This window comes from Bactrocera dorsalis, chromosome 3, assembly GCF_023373825.1.
Source record: "Bactrocera dorsalis isolate Fly_Bdor chromosome 3, ASM2337382v1, whole genome shotgun sequence".
In the NCBI taxonomy this organism is placed as follows: Eukaryota; Metazoa; Arthropoda; class Insecta; order Diptera; family Tephritidae; genus Bactrocera; species Bactrocera dorsalis.
In genome coordinates, this window is record NC_064305.1 from 1,337,349 (window position 1) to 1,360,258 (window position 22,910).

Sequence of the window (22,910 nt, forward strand, 5' to 3'; positions counted from 1 at the left end):
TCAAAATAAACGATTGCATTTGTTGCCTTCATATTCTGCAAAATTGGTTGATAGACACCTCTAGGAAAGGGTCTCCTCGTATGAACTCTCAATTGTAAGGAAAAGGCCTAACGGTTTTCTATTTTGTTCTTATAGTATTTTCATACAAAAAAATTGATAAATAAATCATTTTATATACAGAGCTTATAGTCTTCTACATTCATTACATTTATTTTTTTTTTACCACACTAATTTAATTTAAGTAACACATCTCTAAAACACCAATAGCGTACTTAATTATTTTTACGAGTACATTTCACTCACCACTTTCTTCCCCAAAGAGACGCGGTGCATTGCGCATCACCACCGACCTGCAACGAGCAAAAAATTTACAAAAATCCAATTAATAAAATACACGACTTAAAGAAAATATAAAAAAAGTGAATATTACAATTTAAATTTGCTTGTAACAAGAAGAACTATATGATCCAGGAGAAATGAGACTAAACCACTTGGAATTGGCGCGCAACATTTCACGCATCATTCAACGGCAGCAACATGCATCATCAACAGATGCAACAGATTTTCATAATTAATTGCATTGGATGTGGCAAAGAAATGGGAAATGCCAGCGACGCCAACCAAATGAGCACAAACACACAGAAAGACACACATACACAAACACACATGCAGCTGCAGCTATTATTGTGGCCGCCATGGAGCGGGCTTTCTGCGGCGCTTTATATGTTTGCTTGTGTGTGTGCAGCCACCCAGCCACACAGTGCGCGGTGCCACATTATGTTGAATGTTCGCTGTCATTAAATTAAGCATAACAGGCGCCCAGAATGCTACCACGCTGCTGCACGCTCGTTGGCAGTGGCTTATGGCTGCTGCCTTTGGACCTTAAGCAGCCACTTGGTTGGGAAAATATTATGAAAATAACATAATTTATAGACGTGCTGATTTATGGCTGTCGAAGTTGGCGTGAAAAGTGAAAATATTTATTAAAAAATTTATATGCTGCCACAGGCTGCTTGAAGGCTGCATTACAGTGGAGATAAATTAGTGTGAGACTTATACAGAACATATATGTACATACACCAATAGGATTACAAACTTGAGGCAAAGAACAACAAGTGAAGCCGCGGGCATAAAAATTGCCATATAACTTATAATTTATTTTTTAGTCAAGAACATAGAAAATATATTTAAATTTTTATTTAGGTAAAAAATGTTTGGCATAATCTGGTATTTTTCATATATATTGGGTAGTCGGAAAAGTCTTTTCGTATTTCGTTAATATTCGTAAACGTTGCAGTCGTATATCACCAGGGCTACCCATCACATTGTATCATTCCATATAGTGTTAGAAAGGTGAGATTTTGAGCTTCATTTAGCCAAAAAATATACATATATTTTAGAAAATATAGTAAACTTTAAAACTGAAAACGATGTCAGAAAAATACTTTTTATTAAAATCTCTCACAGAACTATCCATTATTTGCAATTCACTTCGGACAGCTTCTCCTAGGATTCGTTTGGTAGTATAAATCCTTTAATACTTTGAAACCTAAAGTTCATTACGCTCTTCTCTTAGAACCCTTTGTGGGTATTTTAGAGCATTTCTTCGCTCTTCGCCATCAACAAAATCAATGCTTCTCTATTATTGTGGCTCATAAGTTTGCTGTGCGTCAGCGTGTTCGGGTACACCCTTTCGTTATTTTCCTTCCTTTTCCATTATTTTTAATTTTGGTTTATTTTCTCTTATCTTTGGTTTATTTTTACATTGTGGAGTCTGACATTTTACAGCTCTTTCCATTTTTCATTTCGTTCTAAAAGACATTTCAGGCATTTCACCCTTTCAAGTTGAAGTCTTCTTCTTTTGAAAAGTTCTTCATAATTAATTTCGATTGTCTGGAAAATAGTTTTCTAAGCAAGGGTAATTCCTTGGCATCAAATAGCTTTTGTTTTGACTCGAGTTGTGTGCGTCATAATTAGTTTTTAATGCTTCGTACATTTTTTTTTGTTAGAGCAAAACGGAGAATAAACAGAAGACTTTTAATATGGAAACAATTTGCTAAAAAAAAATTAAAAAAAAAAAACTACAAATAATTTATTTCTATAATTGAGAAATAATAATGAGGAGCTTTTTAGAAGAATAAATTATTTGTGTTATACTCAGCAGATGGCTAACTACAAATGGTGGTCTCCAATAAAAATAAAACAAAGCAAAAGAGAATACGAAATAACAACCAAAGCTATACAATTTTAAAACCGGAATTAAACTATATTTATACTTATTGTTAGTTGCTGTGATAAATATATTTGTATGCCCTGAACAGAGATCTCAATAAGTTTGCATCAAAATTTTTAATACCCAAAAGGATATATGGACCCTATAAAGTACATATCGTCACCTAAAATGCAAATCAACGTATCATTAAAAGAATAAAAAATTGAATATTTTATTCCTTACGATTCACTACATCATATTACATATACATGTAAAACAACATTTTCAGCTTCCGCTGCAGATATAACCAATACATAGCCATTTTATAACCAATATATAACCATTTTATACGGGCATGTTCCAGAAATCGTTTTCGCATGAAAATGATACTGAAATCGTGAGACGATGTTCTGAATACCACTTTGCGATTACGAATACACATTTTTCGAACATGAAATCGGTGCGATATGGCATGTTCAAGAAATCGATTTCGCAAATTGTTTAACGTTTTGATATCGATCAAAAAGAAGTACGCGAAATTATTGAAATTCAACATAGCCAAAAATCAAATTTTATTTCAAATATGAGTGATTTCTGTTATATTGCTTTTCCTTAGTCCATAAACTTATGAAAAGTCATATTACGTTATTTTGCATCTTAGGTGACGATATAGAAATGGTCAGCGAGAAGAGCTGAGTCGATTTGCAATATTCGTATACATATCCTTGTTCTTCTATTATTTCTGTTTATACGTGAACTAGTTCCTCAGTTTTTTAGTTATCGCATTGAAATTTTGTACACTTGCTTTTCTCTTCAAGAAACTACTCAATTGGAGGAATCGCCGATATCAGATCAATATAGCATGTAGCTGACATACAAACTGTTCGATGAAAATCAAGTCCTTGTATAAACAATTTTTTAATTTGACGGAATATTTTTACAAAATTTGGCAAAAATGATTACCTAAAGCACCACTAAAAATCTGTCGAAGAAATTTTTTAAATCGGACCACTATAGCATATAGCTGCCATGCAAACTGAGCGCTTCAACTCATGTGCTTGTATGGAAAACTTTTTTATTTGACCAGCTATCCTTCTGAAATTTTTCATAGAATATTACTTAAGACTTCGGAACAGTTTCCGAAGAAATTATTGAGATCGGATCATTATAGCATATAGCTGTCATACAAACTGACCGAACAAAATCAAGAAAATGATCTTTTTATAACCTTCTATGCTATCAAAGGAGCACCTGTGAAGGGTATAATAGCTTCGATGCAAACGAAGTTAACATTTTCTTGTTTAAATATTAAAAGTTTTGTGCAATAAATGTTATATTTTTATTTTCATCATTTATTCGAAAACAAATCTCAAAACACTCAAGCCTTCAATCGCAGCGGATAACATGATTTCAAATATATCCACAATCTTAAAGATAATTCGGCTTAGTGAAATAAGGTTAATTGGATTGATTGTTTTGACAGCGGAGTCATGTTTTCTAAATTAGATACGCTTGCGGATATGCTACTACAACAACTTAATCCCATAGAAATAAGTATAAACCTCATGAAGCTGGCTGAACTTGAACTGCTTGGTCGAAGAAATAACTTCGAAAAAAATAACTGTAAGTTTATTGATACCAGCCAGCGCAAGCGCTTACAACAGAAACCGATTGAAGCACCACTTACTTACTTTTGCATTATTATATTAAAATTTATTATAATTTATTTTTTTTTTTCTAATTGTCACCCATGCAATAACTTTTATTTACTAAAATTTCATGTTGAAAATTTACCTCCAGAAGCGGCGTACGGCCTCCTGCTCGCTGGGCGATAAATCTTTTATTTTCGCCTCGAAATTCTGTTCCCACTGCGCGGTGTTTGCCGCTGCCGGCGCCAGCGCTGCGTTCATGTCACACGACGGGGCCGATAAAATCACCGGTGACACACGACTGATATTATTTAATTGATTCGCGCCGGCGAAGCTCATTGTGGCAGCCAACGGATAAAGTTAACAAATGAAATTTTGCAGAAAATCACTACAGTTTGTTGGCTTGTAAGAGCCGTTATGTTTTATCTGTTGTTTTTAAAAATAAAATATTATTTTTATTTAAAAAAATTATTTTTAATTTTTTTTTTATTTTTTATTTTTTTTTTTTTTGAATATTTAAAAAAAATTTAATTTTTGTTTCTTTTTTATTTTTTTTTTCGTTTTTTTTTTTTTGTAATTTATTATTATTTTTTTTTTGCTTTGTTGCAAAACTTTAATAAGCGCCAGCACTTGACGCCGAAAAAAACTTTATACCAAGGGTTTTCTGCAAAACATTGTTGTGATTTTTTTACTCATTCTTGTATGTTTGTTGTACTTTAGTCATAAATTACATTGACAACATTTGGATTTTAAAGGAAATGAATTTGCTGATAACAAACTGATAAGAGTGTGTGAAAAGATTGTGACTTTTCATTACTAACAAACAAAAAATTATTTTTATTTGTTGTTATTTGAGCGCAGAAAGTATATAGAACTTTAAATAAAAGTTTTAGAATACTTTTCTGAAATTTTTTCAATTTCTTCAACTACTCCTCACAACTGCACTATTTTTTCATAAAATTTTAAATTCGGTCTTAGCGCTTTTGTGCACTGCATCACAAATATTAAATTTTATTTAAATCACTCTCGCACTTTATACTCACTTAGCGTGACTTAAACACTTTCCTAATATAATAGGCTCCACAAAAAAATATATAGCATGCTTTGCTTTAACTTCACGTGCTAAAACGTTTCCACCATACTCAATTTGCACTTTATTCACTTAAAATGTAGTTTCATTTATATATTTACTTATTTACTTTTCCACAACCCCTACCACTTTAAGCAACACTTTAACGGTGCTCACTTATGTATGCCTTAAGTTTGCGAGTAGCGTCACTTGCACACACACGCGCCTTCGCCATGCGTGCGCACGAACGATCGATCACCGCTTCCAATACACCAACCGCACGCCAAATGCGTTCAAATCAGACTGAATTGTCTGCGCCGGCGATATATACCGCACACTTCACCGCAAGCGTAGCACAAGAAAGCGTCAAAAGATCAACTTATGCGGCTGACTAACGCACTGCACGTATGCCTTAGTGACGCATCTTCACTGACGGAGCGTGCGTCTACCTAGAAGTTCGCCGTGGGCAACGGCGCCGCAGCTCTTGATGAAGCTGCCGACTGCTGCCTGTTGCACTAGACGTTCGTCATTTCACGGCGTATTTCTCAGCTTTCATGCCGGCCATTTTTCTTGCTTCTAATTTTTATTTCCTGCTTTTGTTTTACTGTGTGCCTAAGCGCTTTGATGTTCGAAAATGAGTTTGCGTTGAACTGTAAGAAGTCACTGCTGCCACCAAACTGACTGGCGCGCGCACGGTTTGGCACTACGCAAGCCCACCAGCAGTCAACAATCAGCAGCCAGCAGACCGCCGAGTCAGCAGAAAAAAGTTTGCGAAGCCTGAAAACAAAAGCGTTCAGCGCTGAGCGCCAAGCAACAAAGCCAAGCGGTAAACAAATATGCCCAAGCAGCTATGTTGGTAAGGCTGTACATGCATATGCGTATGTGTGTGTGGAGCGGTGTGTTGAGCAATGTAAATATGATACGTTAATTAATAATGCTTTCTGATTTATAAGCAGGCAAGCCAAGTAGGAAGCAAAAACTTAGACCAAACAGCTGAGCTGAGAATTATTGGCTCAGCCAAGGCAATAGTGACGCTGTCAGCGCTCTCGCCAGGGATTTCAAACAAACTAGAAACCAGTTTCACAACGTCGACAATCGCTCGCGCAAAGCGCGATGCTGTCGACAAAAATTATAAACACAACACTTAATGCCTATTAGAGTACACCTCGGCTAAAACTATAGGCAGAAAAAACAGTCGCAAAAGTCAACCGCAGCGCCAACCTCAACTCCCAAGCGCATACTAAACTGAGTTTCTTGAAACACACATACATGCATGTGCATGTACACACATATAAAATATAGTTGCAGACATTTATGTGTTTATAAAACGTTCAAAGTGCTGAGTATTTAATGCTGGTGCGCGTATTTGTTGTTAGTTTAGTTGTAGGATTGTTATACATTTCAACCCGACAGTTAACCGATAAGCTCGCGCTTAAAGTCAACAAGAACACACACACACATACACAAGTGTGGTCTTGTAAGCGCCAATGTGCCTATGTAACTACAAGCAAGTCGTCGTTTTTTGTAAATGATTTTTATACTATTTACACTCTGCTCTTTGGTCGTTGTTGTTTTAGTTTTAGTTGTCACCATAACAGCTGCAATTACTTTAGCAAACTCGCGTTTTATTGCTGATTTTCAAACTTTTTCTTAGGTTGGAGCCGTAGGTCTCCTAGTTGTATGCTTGAATTTTTTTTTCAAATGTTAAATGTGTCAGAATTAAAAGGTTATACGCAAATTACAGTAAGTACTCTATATTACAAACCTTCAGCAGGTTCAAAGCTATAATATTGGGCAGTCGAAAAAGTATTTTCGTTTTTTTTTGCTTCGTATTTTGTGAATAGATTTCATTGCAGTCGTATATCACCAGTGCTACCAATCACATTTTGTCATACCATATAGTATTGGAAAGGCAAGATCTTAAGCTTCATTTGACTAAAAAAATATTTAATTCGGTGAAATTGGGAAAAAGCTACAGCTGTTCAAAAATGACTACCCAATATATTGGTTACCATACAAGCTTTTGAAAATAATAGAGTTTTCGTTATAAAATGGTTATATATTGGTTATTATACATTTTTTTGCATTTTAGGTGACGATATATATGTATATTTTTCAAATGTCAAATGTGTCAGAATTAAAAGGTTATACTCAAATTACAGGATATACTCTATAATGCATACCGCTAGCTGATTAAAAAGTATCACGGTTATGACTGAATCCAGCATTCAGGTGTGGCAAATAAATTAAAACGATTGAATATTGATAAGAAGAAATTTAAGTCAATTGGAGACCTGCTTCTCTAAGTATTTTCTCGAACATATTATTTTCATGATTAGAATCTCAACTTATTTTTGCAACGAAGATAATGCTTAATCACAAATTCATTAGTAGATCATTTATAAAAGACAGTCTCACATACCTACTTCGATAAATATATACAAACACACACAGGCCCATATAAATCCATGTCGAAGCATTAAAGCACCTCTAACACCTTTCCTCTAACTTTAGCTTTTTGAGTCGCGCAATTCATTGTGAAGCAACCATTTCAAAACTCTTCAACTCAGAACAACAACTTCGAGTGCCATTATCAAGCATGTCGTCATCATCAGCGTCAACTTCTAACCCCAAACAGACACTCACATTTATTGTCTTTTATGTCAACAATTTGAGAAACATCATCGAAAACAAAAAAAAAAAAAAACATCAAAATGAGGCAATACAAACACACAACAACAATCAAACAATCAGAGAGTGTAGCACACGAAAGGAATTTGACAACACCTCCGAGAATAATTTTGATTTCATTCAGCGCTTGTTAAACCACCAAAACAAAAACAATAATAATAATAGCAGCACATAAACCTCAAGTGTCTATAAATACATATCAAATACATTTGTACTTCCCTCCACCCGCTGCGCTGTCATACCAGCAAACACGGCACGTCACACTTAAATCGGCGCACGTTTGAAGCTGTGCACGCACAGTGGTGTCAGCTCTTTAAAAATGCCACAGAATATTAAAAGGAAATAAAAATAAAATAAATGTGCTTGTTGAGTGTAGCTGAAGGAAATATGTGTCAAAGCGATAAGATAGCAGCACGCAGAGCGCACAACTCACTTGCAACGCGTTAGAAAAAATAATAAAAAATTAGACAAAATAATATAAATGAGCGCGACATGGTGTGAATTGAAGAAGTGCTCACATTTACAACGAAAGTGTCAGCATTGTCAATCAGCGTTGAGGTGATCTATGCTTGCCGGCCGTTTAGCGCGCCGCTACGCGTATTGACAGTTCTCGCTTGACAGGTTGACAATTTGACAATTGTCAGCGGTTTTTAGAGACTTTTTTGAACGGAAACTATGGAGGAAATGGTGAATTTATTTCAACATATTTACAATATTTTTTTTTTTAAGTTTTTAAACTTTTTCACACTTGATTATTAAGGCACTGAAATTAAAGTTTATTTATAACACCTCGAGCTCGTCAATTCTTTTTCTTTTTTCTCTTGCGTCATATCAAAGTTTGCTCTGCTTTAAGTATGTATTATCAGTTGAATGTAATCAGCGTTGTATTAGAAAAATTAAAAATTAATTGGAATATGTTTTCGATTTAGTTCCCCTTGAGCCGTTTACAGAGAGAGTATAATCATTTGTCATTTCTTGTAATAATGTAGCATAAAACGGTTGTCATATAGTTCAGAGATAAGCTGTAAACTAAGAGTTAAAATAGCGGACAAATGTCTGAGGTCAAGTACAATCTTCGATGATTTTACGGTATTTACAGGCTATATGGCATTAGGCAATAAATCTTTGGAATTATTTACTAAAGCCTTGAATATCAATTATAGATTATCATCAGTTATTTTCTGTGCAATAAATACGGAATTTTAATTTTTGTCAATAGAAATTCATAGTCACTTCAAAAACAATATAGATACCGTTGACACAGTTAATGATTGAACTGTGATATCAATTCAAACGTCGGTGGGAGAAGTGACTGCTACTGGTAGCGGCCATACCACTGCTGTGAAGATGGATCCAAAATGGGTAATGGGGTGGGAGCCGGAATATTGCTCGGAACTGGATCTAAAGCGACCCATCAAGCTTCTGGATCACTGCAGTATCTGCCAGGCGGAAGTATTTGCTGTTGGGAAAGCGGCCGAGATAGCTAACAATGCAGGAAATAACGTAAAAAGGATTAATATATACGTCGATAGCCAGGCAGTAATTAAGACAAAAACCTCACCTTGCATTATGTCAGAAAATGCCCTAAGAAGCAGGGAAGCAGTAGATGTAGCGGCTGCATTTATACTAGGTTTCAGACAAGAAAGAAGTTCCGTGAAACTAAACACTTGATGAGATTTCCAAAAGTGCCATCCGTCTGGCTACAGAACAAGTACAGGAAATACGGAAGTCACTAAGAACGATGTACAATGAGTTTTCCGAAAGGACTGACAGTCGGATTAGGACGAGATGGCATGTATTAAGTACATGCAGGATTGCCAAAATCATGAGCGAAAACCTTTTAGGGAAACTCACTCGCTTCTTACTCACACGGTCACGAAATATTTTGAAATCCGCTCAATATTACATAAAATAAATTCTAATTTAGATTACTTAACGACAGTTCATTCGAAGTTTGACAAAACAAGTTTTTGCTAGTATTATGTAGATATTTGATAACAAAGTAGGAAAACAACTAAAAATACCCTCAAAGAAACGAGATTGGGGCTCAGTGTATGGAAGAATAAACTAAAGCAGATGAGGCTTAAAAAATAATATATACAAAATATTTTAGCTTAATTTATGTAAAACGTTAATTTATTGCGCTTGAACATGAATTTTGCGGTTTCAAAAAGACCAATGAGTTCTGAGAAAAAACTACAAGAGCCGAATTTAATACTTAGGAAAACATAACCGTAAAGTAATGTATTATTTTTAGAACTTAAGCAGGCGCTATGAAAATATGTGGAAATAAGCAGCGCTTAGAAAAAATAGTAATTCAAAACGAAGATAACCGTACGCCAAGCTAATTAGCACGTAAGCCGATTTAGTCAAATCTTTAATTAGTATGCAATACACTCACGCTGTTGACAATTTATTCTAAAACGCCCTCCAACACTTATTTAACCCTTTATTTACCAATTATTGTGATTATTGTGTACGTTTTTCATTTTGACTGTTTTGCGGGAGCTGTCGAGTTCGTAACAGTTTTCAAAGGCTTCATAACAACTGCCTCGTCTGCTGCGCGCCGCGCGGAAAACACCTCGAAAGCAAATTGAGCGAGTGACGAAATCTCTGCTGTCATGCTGTAAGGTTACAGCGCACAACTGCACAAAGTACACTGCGCGAAAAACAGCTGATTAAACCAAAGATATTTTTCTTCACTTGAGCAAACAATGTAAACATGAATTGAAGCAAGTTCAGAGCTTCTGTTCAGCTCTTGATCTGAATATACTTGGTTGTTTAGTTTCCTTCTCATTTGATTTCGCTGCTTCTCGCAGTGTATTTTGCCACAATCAATAGAATTGTTGCTGTAACTGAACGCTTACGTGTTATTTTATTAATTAGCATGCGCGCAAGGGCTACAAAAACAAAACCAATTACAACACACTACAGTATACAAAAAGTGGCATATTTGTTGTTGCGCTGTGGGTTTTGTTAAGTAGAAATGCATGTAAGCTAATAAATTGTAGCTACTTTTCATAACAAATTGCTCAATGGCTGGCGCCAACTTGTTGAAGAATTTATTTAAAAGCACAATAAATATAAAAAAATAATTTGTCTATTGAAAATTTGTTTTTAAAACCATATAAAAAATACATAAAATATTATAATTTTTATTCGAAGTCTGTATTAAGCGCTTTTAAGCAACATTTTACAGCCTTTTCCTTATTGGAAGATAGAGTACTTTTGAAAATCAATCCAAAAATACCATATTCAGCTAAATTCAGCTCTCATATTTTACAGCAAGTAGCCATTCTTGACAAAACAAAAATAAAATTTAGCACTATTCAGCCATTCAGCATTTATTCAGCTGAATTTAGCTCAAAAATTTTACAGATAACAGCCGTTCTTGATAAAAAAACATAATTCAGCACTATTCAGCTATCTATTTATTCAACTGAATTCAGCTCATTTATTTTAGAGCAAACAGTCATTCATAGTTAAGCAAAAATATTCACTATTCAGCACTATTTAGCCGTTCATTATTCGCACAAGAATCTATATTCAGCTGAATTCAGCTCACATATTTTACAGTAAATAGCTATTCTTCGCTAAACAAAAATATAATTCAGCACTATTCAGCCGTGCATTATTCGCACAAGAATCTATATTCAGCTGAATTCAGCTCACATAATTTACAGCCGTTTTAGTAAAAAAAATTTAATTCAGCACTATTCACCCATTCATTTTTTGAATAAAAATCACATTTAGATTATTTTTACATTTTTCTAACTCTGAAATTAATGTCCTTGACTATAAAAATGTCGGTATTTTCCGCTTTAAACATTTTTTACACCAGGGCCTTCAGCGAATCGCAGCGATAAATGCCAACAACACCAACAACGCATCTTCTGCACCTTTGCACACTTTCGCCCATAGATCAACGCCAACGCTAATGTCAACTCATGCCACATAACCTCTTACGCCACATAAATAATGTCAAATTTCGCCAGCCACTAAAACTTACTTAAGCCAAAAAAATATAGCATGCGAATTAATGGTATCGCATGCGAAAGCATATTATTGCATGCGAGAGAATTTCAGACCAACATATTGCGCTTAAATGGCTAAACATGATTGCCGCGCATTTCGCATAAAACAATGTCTACAAATTGCTCATAAGACAAATGTGGCAAATGCTGCCGCTGGCTGTCACACTGGCAAAGACATGCGATGTGTTGTTGCATGCCGCTCGCTGTGGCGAAAAACAGTAAAAACGCAGATATGCTAATGTTCGGGAGTACACATTCGATCAAGGCTACGGCATTACTGGCATTTTTTAATGTTTGATATATTTGATTTTGCTGTTTTTTTTCTCTGCCAAATTGTTGTAAATTATTTGAAATTTATTGTCCAATTGGCTTAAGGAATTTATGTGGCACACACAGCGGGATATTTGAAGTCTGCAAACGTGAAGCCAACGGAGCGGCATGTCGACAGCGCTGACGACGTTAAAGTGCAAAAATAATGAAATGCCAAAGCGAGTAATTGGTGTGAAAAATATGGCGAACATGGCGCTGAACAGTGGGATCGCGAGCAATTGATTTTCCAATTCCCGTTACAACAATGCGATCGTGGATCGCTATACGAGTAACTACTGTACAAGACGCTCACCGAAATCGTTCGTAAATTGCATGAATCGGCATGCTATTCAAAGCCGCAATTCATCTTAGCGCTGGCTATAGTTTGCCCTCACCGATCTGCCGTTCACACTCTTGGTGCAATTACCGATGTACATATGTATGGTGTATACAAATGATGCCCATTTATTCCTTGCGGCGCTACACGGTTGCTGTGTTAATCGTGCTACAAATGCGGGGCGCATGCGCAATTTCCGCCGCATTGTTATTAAATTGTTTCTTATTGTTTTATGAGTGTATTCAGCAACCGAAGTGGCGTCATCAGTACTCAATGCTTTGAAAGAAGTTCACCGCAAAAACGACTTGAGTTATTTGACGAATTGCTGGTGCGTATTAACCGATTTGTAAGCGTTCAATGCAGTTTTCAAAGATGCTGAATAACCGCTGAATTGCATCGGAAAATGTTATAGTGACTTCAAACTTGATTTTATGATCCCATAAAAATTGTATCTCCATTCTTTAAATAAGAAAAAAGTGTAAGCGCTTATATTCATTGAAAAAGCGTTGCTGAATTCACTATATGTGTAAAAATAATAGTTCTTTAACTGCATTATATTAATAGTAACTTTGTAAGCGCAATAATATTTGGTTTTTATTTTTGTTAAGATAAGCTTACACATTTATTGCGCTGAATTAGCTTAAAAAGTGAATTAAATTGTAAGCGATGTTAAATAATATATTTTTAACTGTCTTAAACTAACAAGAATTTTGTAAGCGCAATTATAATTGGTTTTAACTTAACATCTAATACAACTAGCTTACATATTTCTTGCGCTGAATTAGCTTAAAAAGTGAAATAAATTACAAGCTTGTTGCTGACATTAGAGATCGTGCAACAATGTTCTATCGATATAAAATTTAGCCAAGAAAGCTGAAATTTTACACCAAGTATGTGAATTTATAAGCAACGCCTCACATTAAGCATCATTAGAACTCATTCACATACGAATTAAGAAATCAGTTGATCGTAAAAATCAGCGCTGAATTTGCCTTAAAAGCTATCGGTTCAAATGCATCTATTAATGGGTTACTGCTGGCATTTTACAAAGTTGATAGACGGAATAGCTATGTAGTTAGACAATTTCTGATGGTGTGATAAGGGGAATTAAGCATTCATAGTTTGCAAGCAAGCAACAATTCAGCAGCTGAGCTTAACAATTAAAGTGGCTCATAGTAGACAAGGCGACTGGCTCAATTGAAAAAGAAGAAATCTCGCTAAAAATAGCGATATTCGATTCATGATAAAAGAAAACGATTAAGCAATGCAATAATTTATTTTAAAATGGCTGAAAATGAGCATAAATTGTTATTCAGCAAAACTACAACTGCATACACTTGTATTCAGCAAAACTAGAAACGCGCTTTTGTACACAGATCTTTTTAGATAATATTTCCATTAACATACTTTTAATTGCGCTTCAGCTCAATATCCAGATTTACCGCTTTTCAGCGCATTTCAATGCCATGTAATAAAACCCACTGACAGCGAAGGCAACCCTGCATGTTGGTCTAATGCAATTTGCTGATTACCATGCCATTAACTAGACAGTTTCTTCAACTGGTTAACGATCTCTTCCATCACGCAAATTGTAGGACATCTCCGATTTTACTGCTCCAACACACTTTTTATTGCCAACGGCTTGAGCAGCTGCCGTGACTTATTAAGTTTCTTCCACTATAACTATATTTCACTTAATGGCATTGGTTATAGCATTTTCGCGGCAGTGACTCGCATGCGATCTCGCTGGGCTACGCTACGCTCGTAAACGCAATGCGATTACGCTAAGGCGCAATTGCGTGAATTTAAACGCCTTTCGGTGTTCGCTTGTCCACAAAACGGTACATGACGCACCACTTACATATGTACATACTTACGAGAATTTTACACGGCAAGCAACACGTTACGCATTCAATTGTGGCAACGACTGATCGTCGAGGGAACTTAAATCGCGTGATGTGCTAACAGTAAATATAAGATGAGAGGTTTTTAACGAGTACTTAAGTGGCGTGGTAATGACCATTACTTGCATTTTACCGAAAATAAAACTAAAGGAAACAGCATACTGCATAAATTAGCAGAGCCATGGCGATGAGTTCTTAAGTAGAATGTCTAATGTTTATTTGATGGACGCTTCTTGTTCGACAGAACTGTCAATTGAGCAGTGAAAAGTAAATGAAGTGCCTAGCTGAATTGGCGCTGAATGCCCAAGGTTACCACGAAAATCAACGTTTTTCTCTACCATCACATGGCCTTCATATACGCAAAGCGGCCGAAAATCTTGATTACCACAAAGAAAACAAAAACGCGCTCAGTTTTAGGAGTATATTTTTACAAGCTTAATTTCAATAAAATGTTATTTCGTGTATTTAAGTTAACTTATGTCTGTGTAAACGCATGCTTTGTAAAACCCAGCCTGAGCGCATGCGCACACACTTCATATTGTTATTATGCGAAACTCATTCAAATGTTAAACATTTTAGACACGTACGCAAAACCAAATAACTATGCTTTGAATTGCAATTACTTTACATAGTGCCAATTGTAGCCAAGCTAAGCTTGAGCGCATACAAACAAATGAATTTTGACGAATTCCAAATAGGTAAGGCCCAAAAGTTCAAATATTTGTGCCGATGCTTGGCCAAATACAAAAATGAGCTAAGCTTTATCGTAGATCCATTGCAAAAAAAACAATAAAATTTCCGATTTCCGCTCATTTGTCAAACTTTTTTTGATCGCTTAATTGTATTTGTTGGCTCGTACATCAATTTGTGTTTCTTCTTGGCAATCTTCTGGCTTATTAGCGCTGAAATTGTTGTCCATTTTTTACTACTTTGACCATCTTTCAATACATTTGAGAAATCTATTTATAAAACCTGGCACTAATAATATTCCGAGCAACAAAACTCCACGTAGGTTGCCTTTTATATTTCGGGCTTTGGCAACTTGGCAGTGGATGAAATCTGGTAACTCACAACTTTATAACCGATCAGACCCGGATTTATTATCCGGAAAAGGACTGTCAACCCGGCAGTATTTCGCCGCTACAACAACCAGTGTTTATCGATGCTATGGTGAATACAATCGAGGTCGTAGATCACGAAGAAAGGAAGAAGAAGTAAAGTCTCTCTCGACGAACAAAAATAAGTCACTCATTGTTCCCGTTCTGCTATATGGTGCAGAGGCACGGACAATGACAACATTTGATGAGTCTACGTTACGAGTTTTCGATAGAAAAGTTCTGCGGAAGATATATGGTTCTTTGCGCATTGGCCACGGCGAATACCGCATTTGATGGAACGATGAGCTGTATGAGGTATTCGAGGACATTGACATAGTTCAGCGAATCAAGAGACAGGGGCTACGCTGGTTAGGTCATGTCGTCCGAATGGAAAAAACATTCCAGCTCAGAGGAAAGATCTGGGGAAGGACTAGGTGTATACCTTCAATATTGACCTTCGTCAATCAACTCAAAAAAGGTTTCCTATCGATTGGTCGAGAGAAATGTTAAAAAATACGATAGCGGTGCTGCACAATGGATCTATGGCATCGTGACAGGTGATGAAAGAATTGCATTTTTGACATCTTAAAACATCGATTGGATGTGTCATCCTGCTTATAGTCCCGACCCGGGATCCTTACAAAAAAAAATAAACTAAGAGATCAACCTGATAAGGCGGTTGATGCGTTCAGAACGCATGTTTTGGAAAAACCCCTCAATCAGATTGGTAAAACTGCTTCGACAATTGGTTCAAATGCATGCAAAAGTATAGATGGAGAATATTGCCAGAGAATTTCTTGAAGAACAATAAAGCGATTTTCGTTGCGTAATATTTATTTTTATTATCTAATCTCGAAATATAAAAGGCAACCCTCGTATTAGCTTTTTTCTCGCATGAGTTTTTTTTCGCGATCACTACTTGGATAATAATTCTCATTAGATTAATGACTTTTAACGCAAAAGAAAATAATTTACAAAGAAAAAAGTTGTAAGGCACAAATCATGCTGCTCGTGCGCCCATAGCTTGGGTCTGCCATAAAGACTGGCGGTCATTTACTTTTGTATTGAAAAAGAAAACAGAAGAAACAATTAAGTTCCCACTTCCATAAACTTTTTGCAGAACATTCGAGTGGTTAATTGATTGCGCGCAACTAATTGATTGGTGAGAAGTTACGTTCCTTAAAATTGGTAGAAAAGCTTAAGTTTATTTTTACTTTGTTGCTTCATAATGACATGCCAATGCCGTTATAGTAATTATTGCTTATTAGAAACTATGTTTGCAGCAGTTGCCCAATTTTTACATGATAAATGACGCGCTTCAATAACTGTCAAATTTTATTTTTCTTACAAAGTTTTTTCTAGATTTTAAAGGCTTACAAACATGAGCGTTGTGTCTATTAAAAACCTTAGCGGACTGCCTACCCCAAGCATAAAGCGCCGGCGCATAATCCCTCGCGCGCCCAAATCCAACCAGTTTTTTGTGTTTGTGCGGCTGCGACTGCGCTTGCCGCTTGATCGCATGCCTTTGACAGTTGACCAAAGCGACATTGACGCATTGTCGCTGTTGTTGTGCCATTTACACATTTGTAATCTTTTTTTTTTTGTAACTTTTTCAGCTGCGTCGTACAATCAAATCGCTTGCATAGCTTTTCGTGAATATTACCTAAGCCTTGACAGCTTCACGCTTGTACGGCGGACTTTAATCAAAATAGTTCGGCTTGTTTGAAGCCCGGTTTAAGGCACACATTCAAGACATTCGTGGCTTCCATTTAGCAGCGCTTTGTTGAAATTGAGACAATAGGAAATCGCAATCTGAAATATTCTTCGCATTTTTTCATAGCAAACAAAGCGCAACAATTTCATTTAAATTCTTTGTCAACAACTTTTAGCAATCAAAATTTTATGGCCACAAGTGAGCGCAACAAAACTTCAATTTTGCTAGAAGAAATAACAATTTAGCAAATGCCGCACTTTTAATTTGCTTAATTTATTGCAACGCCTGCGCGTTTTTTCAGCTGCGCACCTGTCCAGCTGGCTGTATACAAGAACAGAAAAAAAAACATTCCAAATCTGTTACATCATCCCACGACGCGACTTGTCATTTCTCAAAGCTCGCCTCGTTCGTATATGCGGTCTGACGAGTCGGCTGGTTGGGTCACTTTTGGTGTGGCATACACCATTTCAGCGCGAAACTATTCAATGACTTTGAAATATTGCCATTCGCTAATATCAATATTTATAATTTTTTATGTGCGCATTTGCATAAGCGAGCGGCTAGAATTTTTACTATTTTTTGCGCGTTTAGTTTTGCGCTTTTTATACGTTTTCGCTGTTGTTGACAACCAGATTCGTTTCAATTTAAATAAGGCGCAAAAAATTAACGCGTTTGTTACTAAATATATAATATATGCAATTTTTAATATTTTTTTAACTCACTAAATAGTAAATTTTGCTAACATTACACTTAACAGCGCTGTTAAACCTCTTTTTAACATAATCATTGGCCACGCAATTTATTTCGAGTGTCACAATGCTAAATTTAACTGATTTTTTCGTCGTAAATTAAACAACTTTCACCAGCTTCAACGCTGCTACACCGCTTAAATCCACTTCATAAATTTTCTAACTGCCTCCGCCCATTAAAAAGTTAGCTTCCAGTGGCTAAATGTGTATTATCGGAAGTGCATTTCCAAGTCCATATGAAAAGAAAATACGAAAAAAGTTAGCTCCAACTGCAACGAAGCTATAAAGCCCTTAACAGGTTTATTTCCTTTAACTAAAAGACTTAAATGATATTAATTTTGTGAAAATATCTTTTCCTGTTGTTGTGATTTGGAAGTCATAAGGTGAGCTCACGGGTAGCTGGCTGCCAGCTCGCCTATATAAGCAAAGCAGTCAGCGTGCCTGGCCAGTGATTCGGTGACTTTCCCGTCGTGATGTGATGTGATTTAACAGTCATAATGCAATCTCGCGGGAAGCTGGCTGTTAGCTGGCTCTATATAAGCAAAGCAGGCACCGTCCCTGGTCGGTGCCAGCCAGTGCTTTGGTGACTTTCCCGCCATGATGTCACTTGATTTGGAAGTCATAAGGTGAGCTCCCGTGAACCTGGCTCTATATAAGTAAAGCAATTCCGTCTGGATATTACAAACTTCGTGCCAAACTTAATATGGTTGAACTTGTCAAGAGGTATTAAAAACATCACAACAATTAATCAGGTCAAAATCGCACACACAAAAGCTTTCAAAAAGAATAGTGAGCACAAAGTCGAATAAATAAATCATGCACGCCTTAAGGCATTCCACAGCGTCAGCACCGGACAGTGGTCAGGTGTAAAACACACATGCAACCATGTGTATGCATTTACACACAAAAAATTTCAACACCGAAATAAAGATGCTGATTTATTGTCTCGACTGTCAGCTACCACAGCAGTTCCACAGCTCAGGCAAGTGTCTTATAAGCCGAGGATTATCCGTTGCCTTGTGACGATAGGAGTCATGGTAACATTATTCAACTGTATGCGAGACATAGTCGCAATTTTTATTAGAGAAAGAGATTGAAAGCAAAACGTTCATTGTGACATAACCATACTTTTCTGCGGTTCATTGTTTCAGTATGAACTGTCATGCAATGGAAGGAGAGTTGTATGTGAATGAGCCTTAAGGATCTTGCATAAATTGATAGGGAAGTACATGAGTGCCAATGGATCATGTCTCTTTTAGGCGAGAACATCAAGTGACAGTTTTCCAATACTGTTATTTATTAATATTTTTTAGCTCAAGTAGATCGAATGCAGTGTAACTAATGGCTATTTAATGACCGAACTTTTGTTTTTAAAAATAGATTTTTCACAAGTTTATTAGCACTGAACTAGCTCTATTTCTAATCAGACTTCGATTACAGTTAATTTTATTAAAATTACTATAAAAAACAAGGGTCCAAGATTAAATCCATTAAAAATTCATTAACTAATTTATATTTGTAATTCTCAATATTTGTTGTTGTGTATCATGATAGTAAATATTGTCAATGGCATTGCGTGGAAGAGATTGAGCTGAGATTTACATTTTGAAAATTTCGCTTTCCTAACTTTGAGTTCATTCAGTGAGACCTACCCAATCAAGCACCGAAATCATGGTTAACGTTAACCGTATATTTTTCTGGTTTTTAATTTTGCAAGGGTTTCTTAAGAAAAATGTAAATATATTTATGTACGTAAACATCAAAGACAATTAATCTTCAGGCATAATTTTCGTGACCCAGTGTTGTGTTTCATCTGGCTTAAGTTAATGATTTCACAGTGATATACTCATACGCTTTCTTTTGCTGTAGCATGGCGCTTTTTTCAAAATGTCGAATATGGAGTGCAGGGACATGAATAATGAGTACTTGCGCGAGAAGGTTTGCCGCTTGAAAGCAGTTAAACGCGATACGGTTGAGGCCACCATTCGCTTTCAAATTCTAAAAACTGTGGACAATTGCAATGTATATGGTCAATTTCTTTTCTTAAAATGAACATGGCTTATATTTTTTTATCTTTAAAGATGCACATTGAACTTCTGCGTAAGTACAATACCTACCAGCCATTTTTCATCAATCGCACCTTTGATGTCTGCGAATTTATGCGTAACCGTAAAAATGCTGTGTACTTAGACATACTCGTCAAATTGATCGAGAAGTATTCGAATATGAATCACTCGTGTCCATATGAGGTGATATTTGAAGGGTTCTCACCATGTGTTTTTATGTTTCTAATTGCTCTTCTCTTTGCAGGGAGAATTCATCCTCGAGCGCTTCAGGCCGTCACATAATAATTTGATTTTACCCATTCCCAGCGGTGACTACCTCATTAAGTTTGGGTTTTATACCTCGAATGTTTTGATGGCCCATTTATATGTATGGTTTGGATTCAAAGAATTGGAAAGATGGGAAGTTGACAAAAAAGGTGTCTCCCCCAAAAGTTTGAAAACAAATTTTCTTGTTTAATTGGTTTGAGAAATGAAAATTGAATTGAAATTAAAATTGGTATAAAATCAAATAAATAATTCTTAATATGAGCATCATTAGGTGGGTAACAAAGTTCTCGCGTTTTTTTTTTTTTGTAATGAAATTACAATTTTATTGTAAGCAAATGCTTACAAATGAATTAATCGAAGAAGAAGAAATTATTGGAACTTTTCCCATCTTTCTGGCAAAGTTCGAATACCATTGCGGTGAATCTGTTAATCTTGTAATGCTAACCAAGAATAGAGCCATTTTTCGGTGCCGAATGTGAGTGGAACTGCTACTGAGATCAATAATAGATAACTCCTACAGCTCATCGTGCCATTGAAGGCGATATTCGCCGTTTCCAATGCGCAAAATACCATAAATCCTCCACAGAACCTTTCTATCGAAAACACGTAACGCCGACTTACCTGATGTTGTCATCGTCCTTTCCTCTGCATCATATAGCAAGGCGGGATAAATGAGGGACTTAAAGAATTTGGTCTTTTGTATATCAAGAGAGCACTTTTCTTTTCAATTGCCTACTCAGTCCGAAGTAGCACCTGTTGGCAAGAGCTATTTCGCATTGGATTTTGAGACGTGGGAGCCAAGTCGCGAGTGTGTCGCAGTATACGCGACCTATTCCCAGACCATTGACGTGGAACACTGTACTTCATTATTATATTTTCGCATTTATAATTAATTAATTGACTGGGGGTATTTACTTATTATCAATAATTCAATATTTCAAATTACTTTTCAAAAAATTGCGATACTATTAAAAGGTCGTTAAATTCATGCTGTTTTGTTTGCTCGCGCATACCGTATTATTCACGATTTTTCTGTAGAGAAGGGACAACCATGACGAGCATGACTAGCAAACTTCTAATAATTTTAGTTATGCAGGTATTTTTCTACCACAGTGTAAGTGAAAATATTTTTTGGATAATATTGAAAGTTTTAACATTTTAATTACTGCTCAACAACAACAATTTATAAAGCATGCAGCTTTCTTCAAAATGACCAAAATGGAATGTAAGAATATCGATAAAACCTTACTTCGGCTGAATGTGTGTCGCCTGAAGGCGGTAAAACGAGACGTTACCGAGGCGACCATTCGCGTGCACTTACAAAGACCAGTTGACAATTGCGATGTAAGTCAATACGAAAAATAATTTACCATACCATCAAGAATACTTTAGGCATTTATGCTTTCAGTTGCATGTGGAACTGCTGCGCAAGTATACCACATATCAGCCCTTCTTTATCAACAAAACGTTTGATGCGTGCGAGTTTTTGAGGACACGGAAAAATGCTGTTTATTTCGACATACTATTCAAACTGCTGGCGAATTACACGAACGCCAATCACACGTGTCCTTATGATGTCGGTAGTAATAAATAAATACAGTGGCTTTGGACTTAAAGCTCTCGCTTACAATTGTTTGTATGTTTTCACTTTTCTTTCAGGGAGAATTCATAGTCGAGCGCTTCAGACCGTTTCACAACAATTTGATGCTGCCGCTGCCAACCGGTGACTACCTCATTAAATTTGTCTTTTATACCTCAAACGCGATGATTTTCCAATTACTCGTGTGGTTTGGCTTCAAGGAACTGGATGACTGGGAAAGTCGCCGCAAATTCGAATGGTTTCCGCAGACACTGCACACACCATAGAGGTTTTGTTTTGCTACTTTTAATAGAAATTTATTGAGAATTGTTTATTAAATTGACCAGATCTAACGATTGTTTAGTATTATATTTATTTTTTTATGTTTGTAAAAATTCGGCATATTCTTCAGCGCATATTTTTACCAAAATCGGTCGGCTGCCACTTCGAACTACCAAAATGACAGCTATGTGGGTTGAAAAGTTTAGCCTTTAGATTTCACATTTCTCAACTATGTATATACTTAATAGTAGTAGCACTAAAGACAACAACAACAACAACAACGACAGCGCCGACAAATTGCACACAACAGCCGACAAGCGAATAATCAAGCGTCATTAGAGACAGCAAACGGCAACGTTAAGTGCCACAGCCGTCGACGAAACAAGGCAAAATTGAAATTCCAGCTAATACGCGTAATTGCCGGCTGTGATGTTAATCGACAACAACAATTGCCAACAACTGCCAAAAGCAGTACATGACAAAAACAGCAAAAACAACGACAATAACGAGGCGCTGACAGTCCCAGTCGGTGGCGGCTGCCGACACACACAATTGGGCGGTAGGCGAAGTGTGAGACGACCGCTGCCAACTGCCGATCGTGTGCAACGCTGCTGTACGCTAGTGGTAGCAGAGTCGAAGCCGAAGGATGCGCTAAGTTTGTGTGCTGGCGCGTTTCACTTCCTCTCTGCAGTTGTGCTGCGTGCGACCAGCCGAAGAACTGCACATCAAAGCGGCCGAATAATTTGACCTAAACATGCAAGATAATGCCGTTGGTCGTAAAAAAAATACTTAAAAACGTATGTATGTATGTATGTAGGGTTGTAAAGAAGTCTATGCAGCATTATCGATTTACCTAAAAACTATAATTACTAAACAGCTTGTGCTATAATTATTTGATAGAGACTCAAATTCAGTGATTGAATCTCGTCGTAGGTAGCGCAGCACTAAAGC

The 22,910-nt window shown here is 36.3% G+C and overlaps 3 protein-coding genes across 3 annotated transcripts in view; 2 read left to right on the top strand and 1 right to left on the bottom strand.

Moving 5' to 3' along the window:
- Positions 1-4,287, bottom strand: part of LOC105230196 (KN motif and ankyrin repeat domain-containing protein 1) — a 29,419-nt gene extending 25,132 nt beyond the window's left edge. Inside the window, exons 1-2 of the mRNA XM_011210831.4 lie at positions 4,007-4,287; positions 304-350 (exon numbers count right to left, since the gene is read on the bottom strand). Coding sequence (XP_011209133.2) covers positions 304-350; positions 4,007-4,200 — 241 coding nt within the window. The 5' untranslated portion in view covers positions 4,201-4,287. The remainder of the gene's footprint in view (positions 1-303; positions 351-4,006) is intronic.
- Positions 4,288-5,565: 1,278 nt separating this feature from the next.
- LOC115066445 (uncharacterized) lies at positions 5,566-20,288 on the top strand. The gene is made up of 4 exons (XM_049451028.1): positions 5,566-6,673; positions 19,635-19,787; positions 19,847-20,014; positions 20,076-20,288. Exons 1-4 carry the CDS (start codon positions 6,611-6,613, stop codon positions 20,286-20,288), a joined length of 597 nt encoding a protein of 198 aa, XP_049306985.1. The 5' UTR covers positions 5,566-6,610.
- A 680-nt stretch (positions 20,289-20,968) lies between these two features.
- LOC115066446 (uncharacterized) lies at positions 20,969-21,892 on the top strand. Its single transcript, XM_049451508.1, has 4 exons — positions 20,969-21,212; positions 21,290-21,442; positions 21,507-21,678; positions 21,758-21,892. Exons 1-4 carry the CDS (start codon positions 21,150-21,152, stop codon positions 21,823-21,825), a joined length of 456 nt encoding a protein of 151 aa, XP_049307465.1. The 5' UTR covers positions 20,969-21,149; the 3' UTR covers positions 21,826-21,892.
- The last annotated feature ends 1,018 nt before the right edge of the window (positions 21,893-22,910 follow it).

What these genes read in the sequence shown, in the direction of transcription:
- LOC115066445 (XM_049451028.1), top strand. Translation starts at nt 6,611, where the DNA reads ATGCTTGAATTTTTTTTTCAAATGTTAAATGTGTCAGAATTAAAAGGT. An exon ending in AAGGTTATACGCAAATTACA is followed by an intron (nt 6,674 to 19,634) that starts GTAAGTACTCTA and finishes CTTTTGCTGTAG; the next exon opens with CATGGCGCTTTTTTCAAAAT. An exon ending in AAACTGTGGACAATTGCAAT is followed by an intron (nt 19,788 to 19,846) that starts GTATATGGTCAA and finishes TTATCTTTAAAG; the next exon opens with ATGCACATTGAACTTCTGCG.
- LOC115066446 (XM_049451508.1), top strand. Translation starts at nt 21,150, where the DNA reads ATGACGAGCATGACTAGCAAACTTCTAATAATTTTAGTTATGCAGGTA. An exon ending in AGGTATTTTTCTACCACAGT is followed by an intron (nt 21,213 to 21,289) that starts GTAAGTGAAAAT and finishes CAATTTATAAAG; the next exon opens with CATGCAGCTTTCTTCAAAAT. An exon ending in CACGTGTCCTTATGATGTCG is followed by an intron (nt 21,679 to 21,757) that starts GTAGTAATAAAT and finishes CTTTTCTTTCAG; the next exon opens with GGAGAATTCATAGTCGAGCG.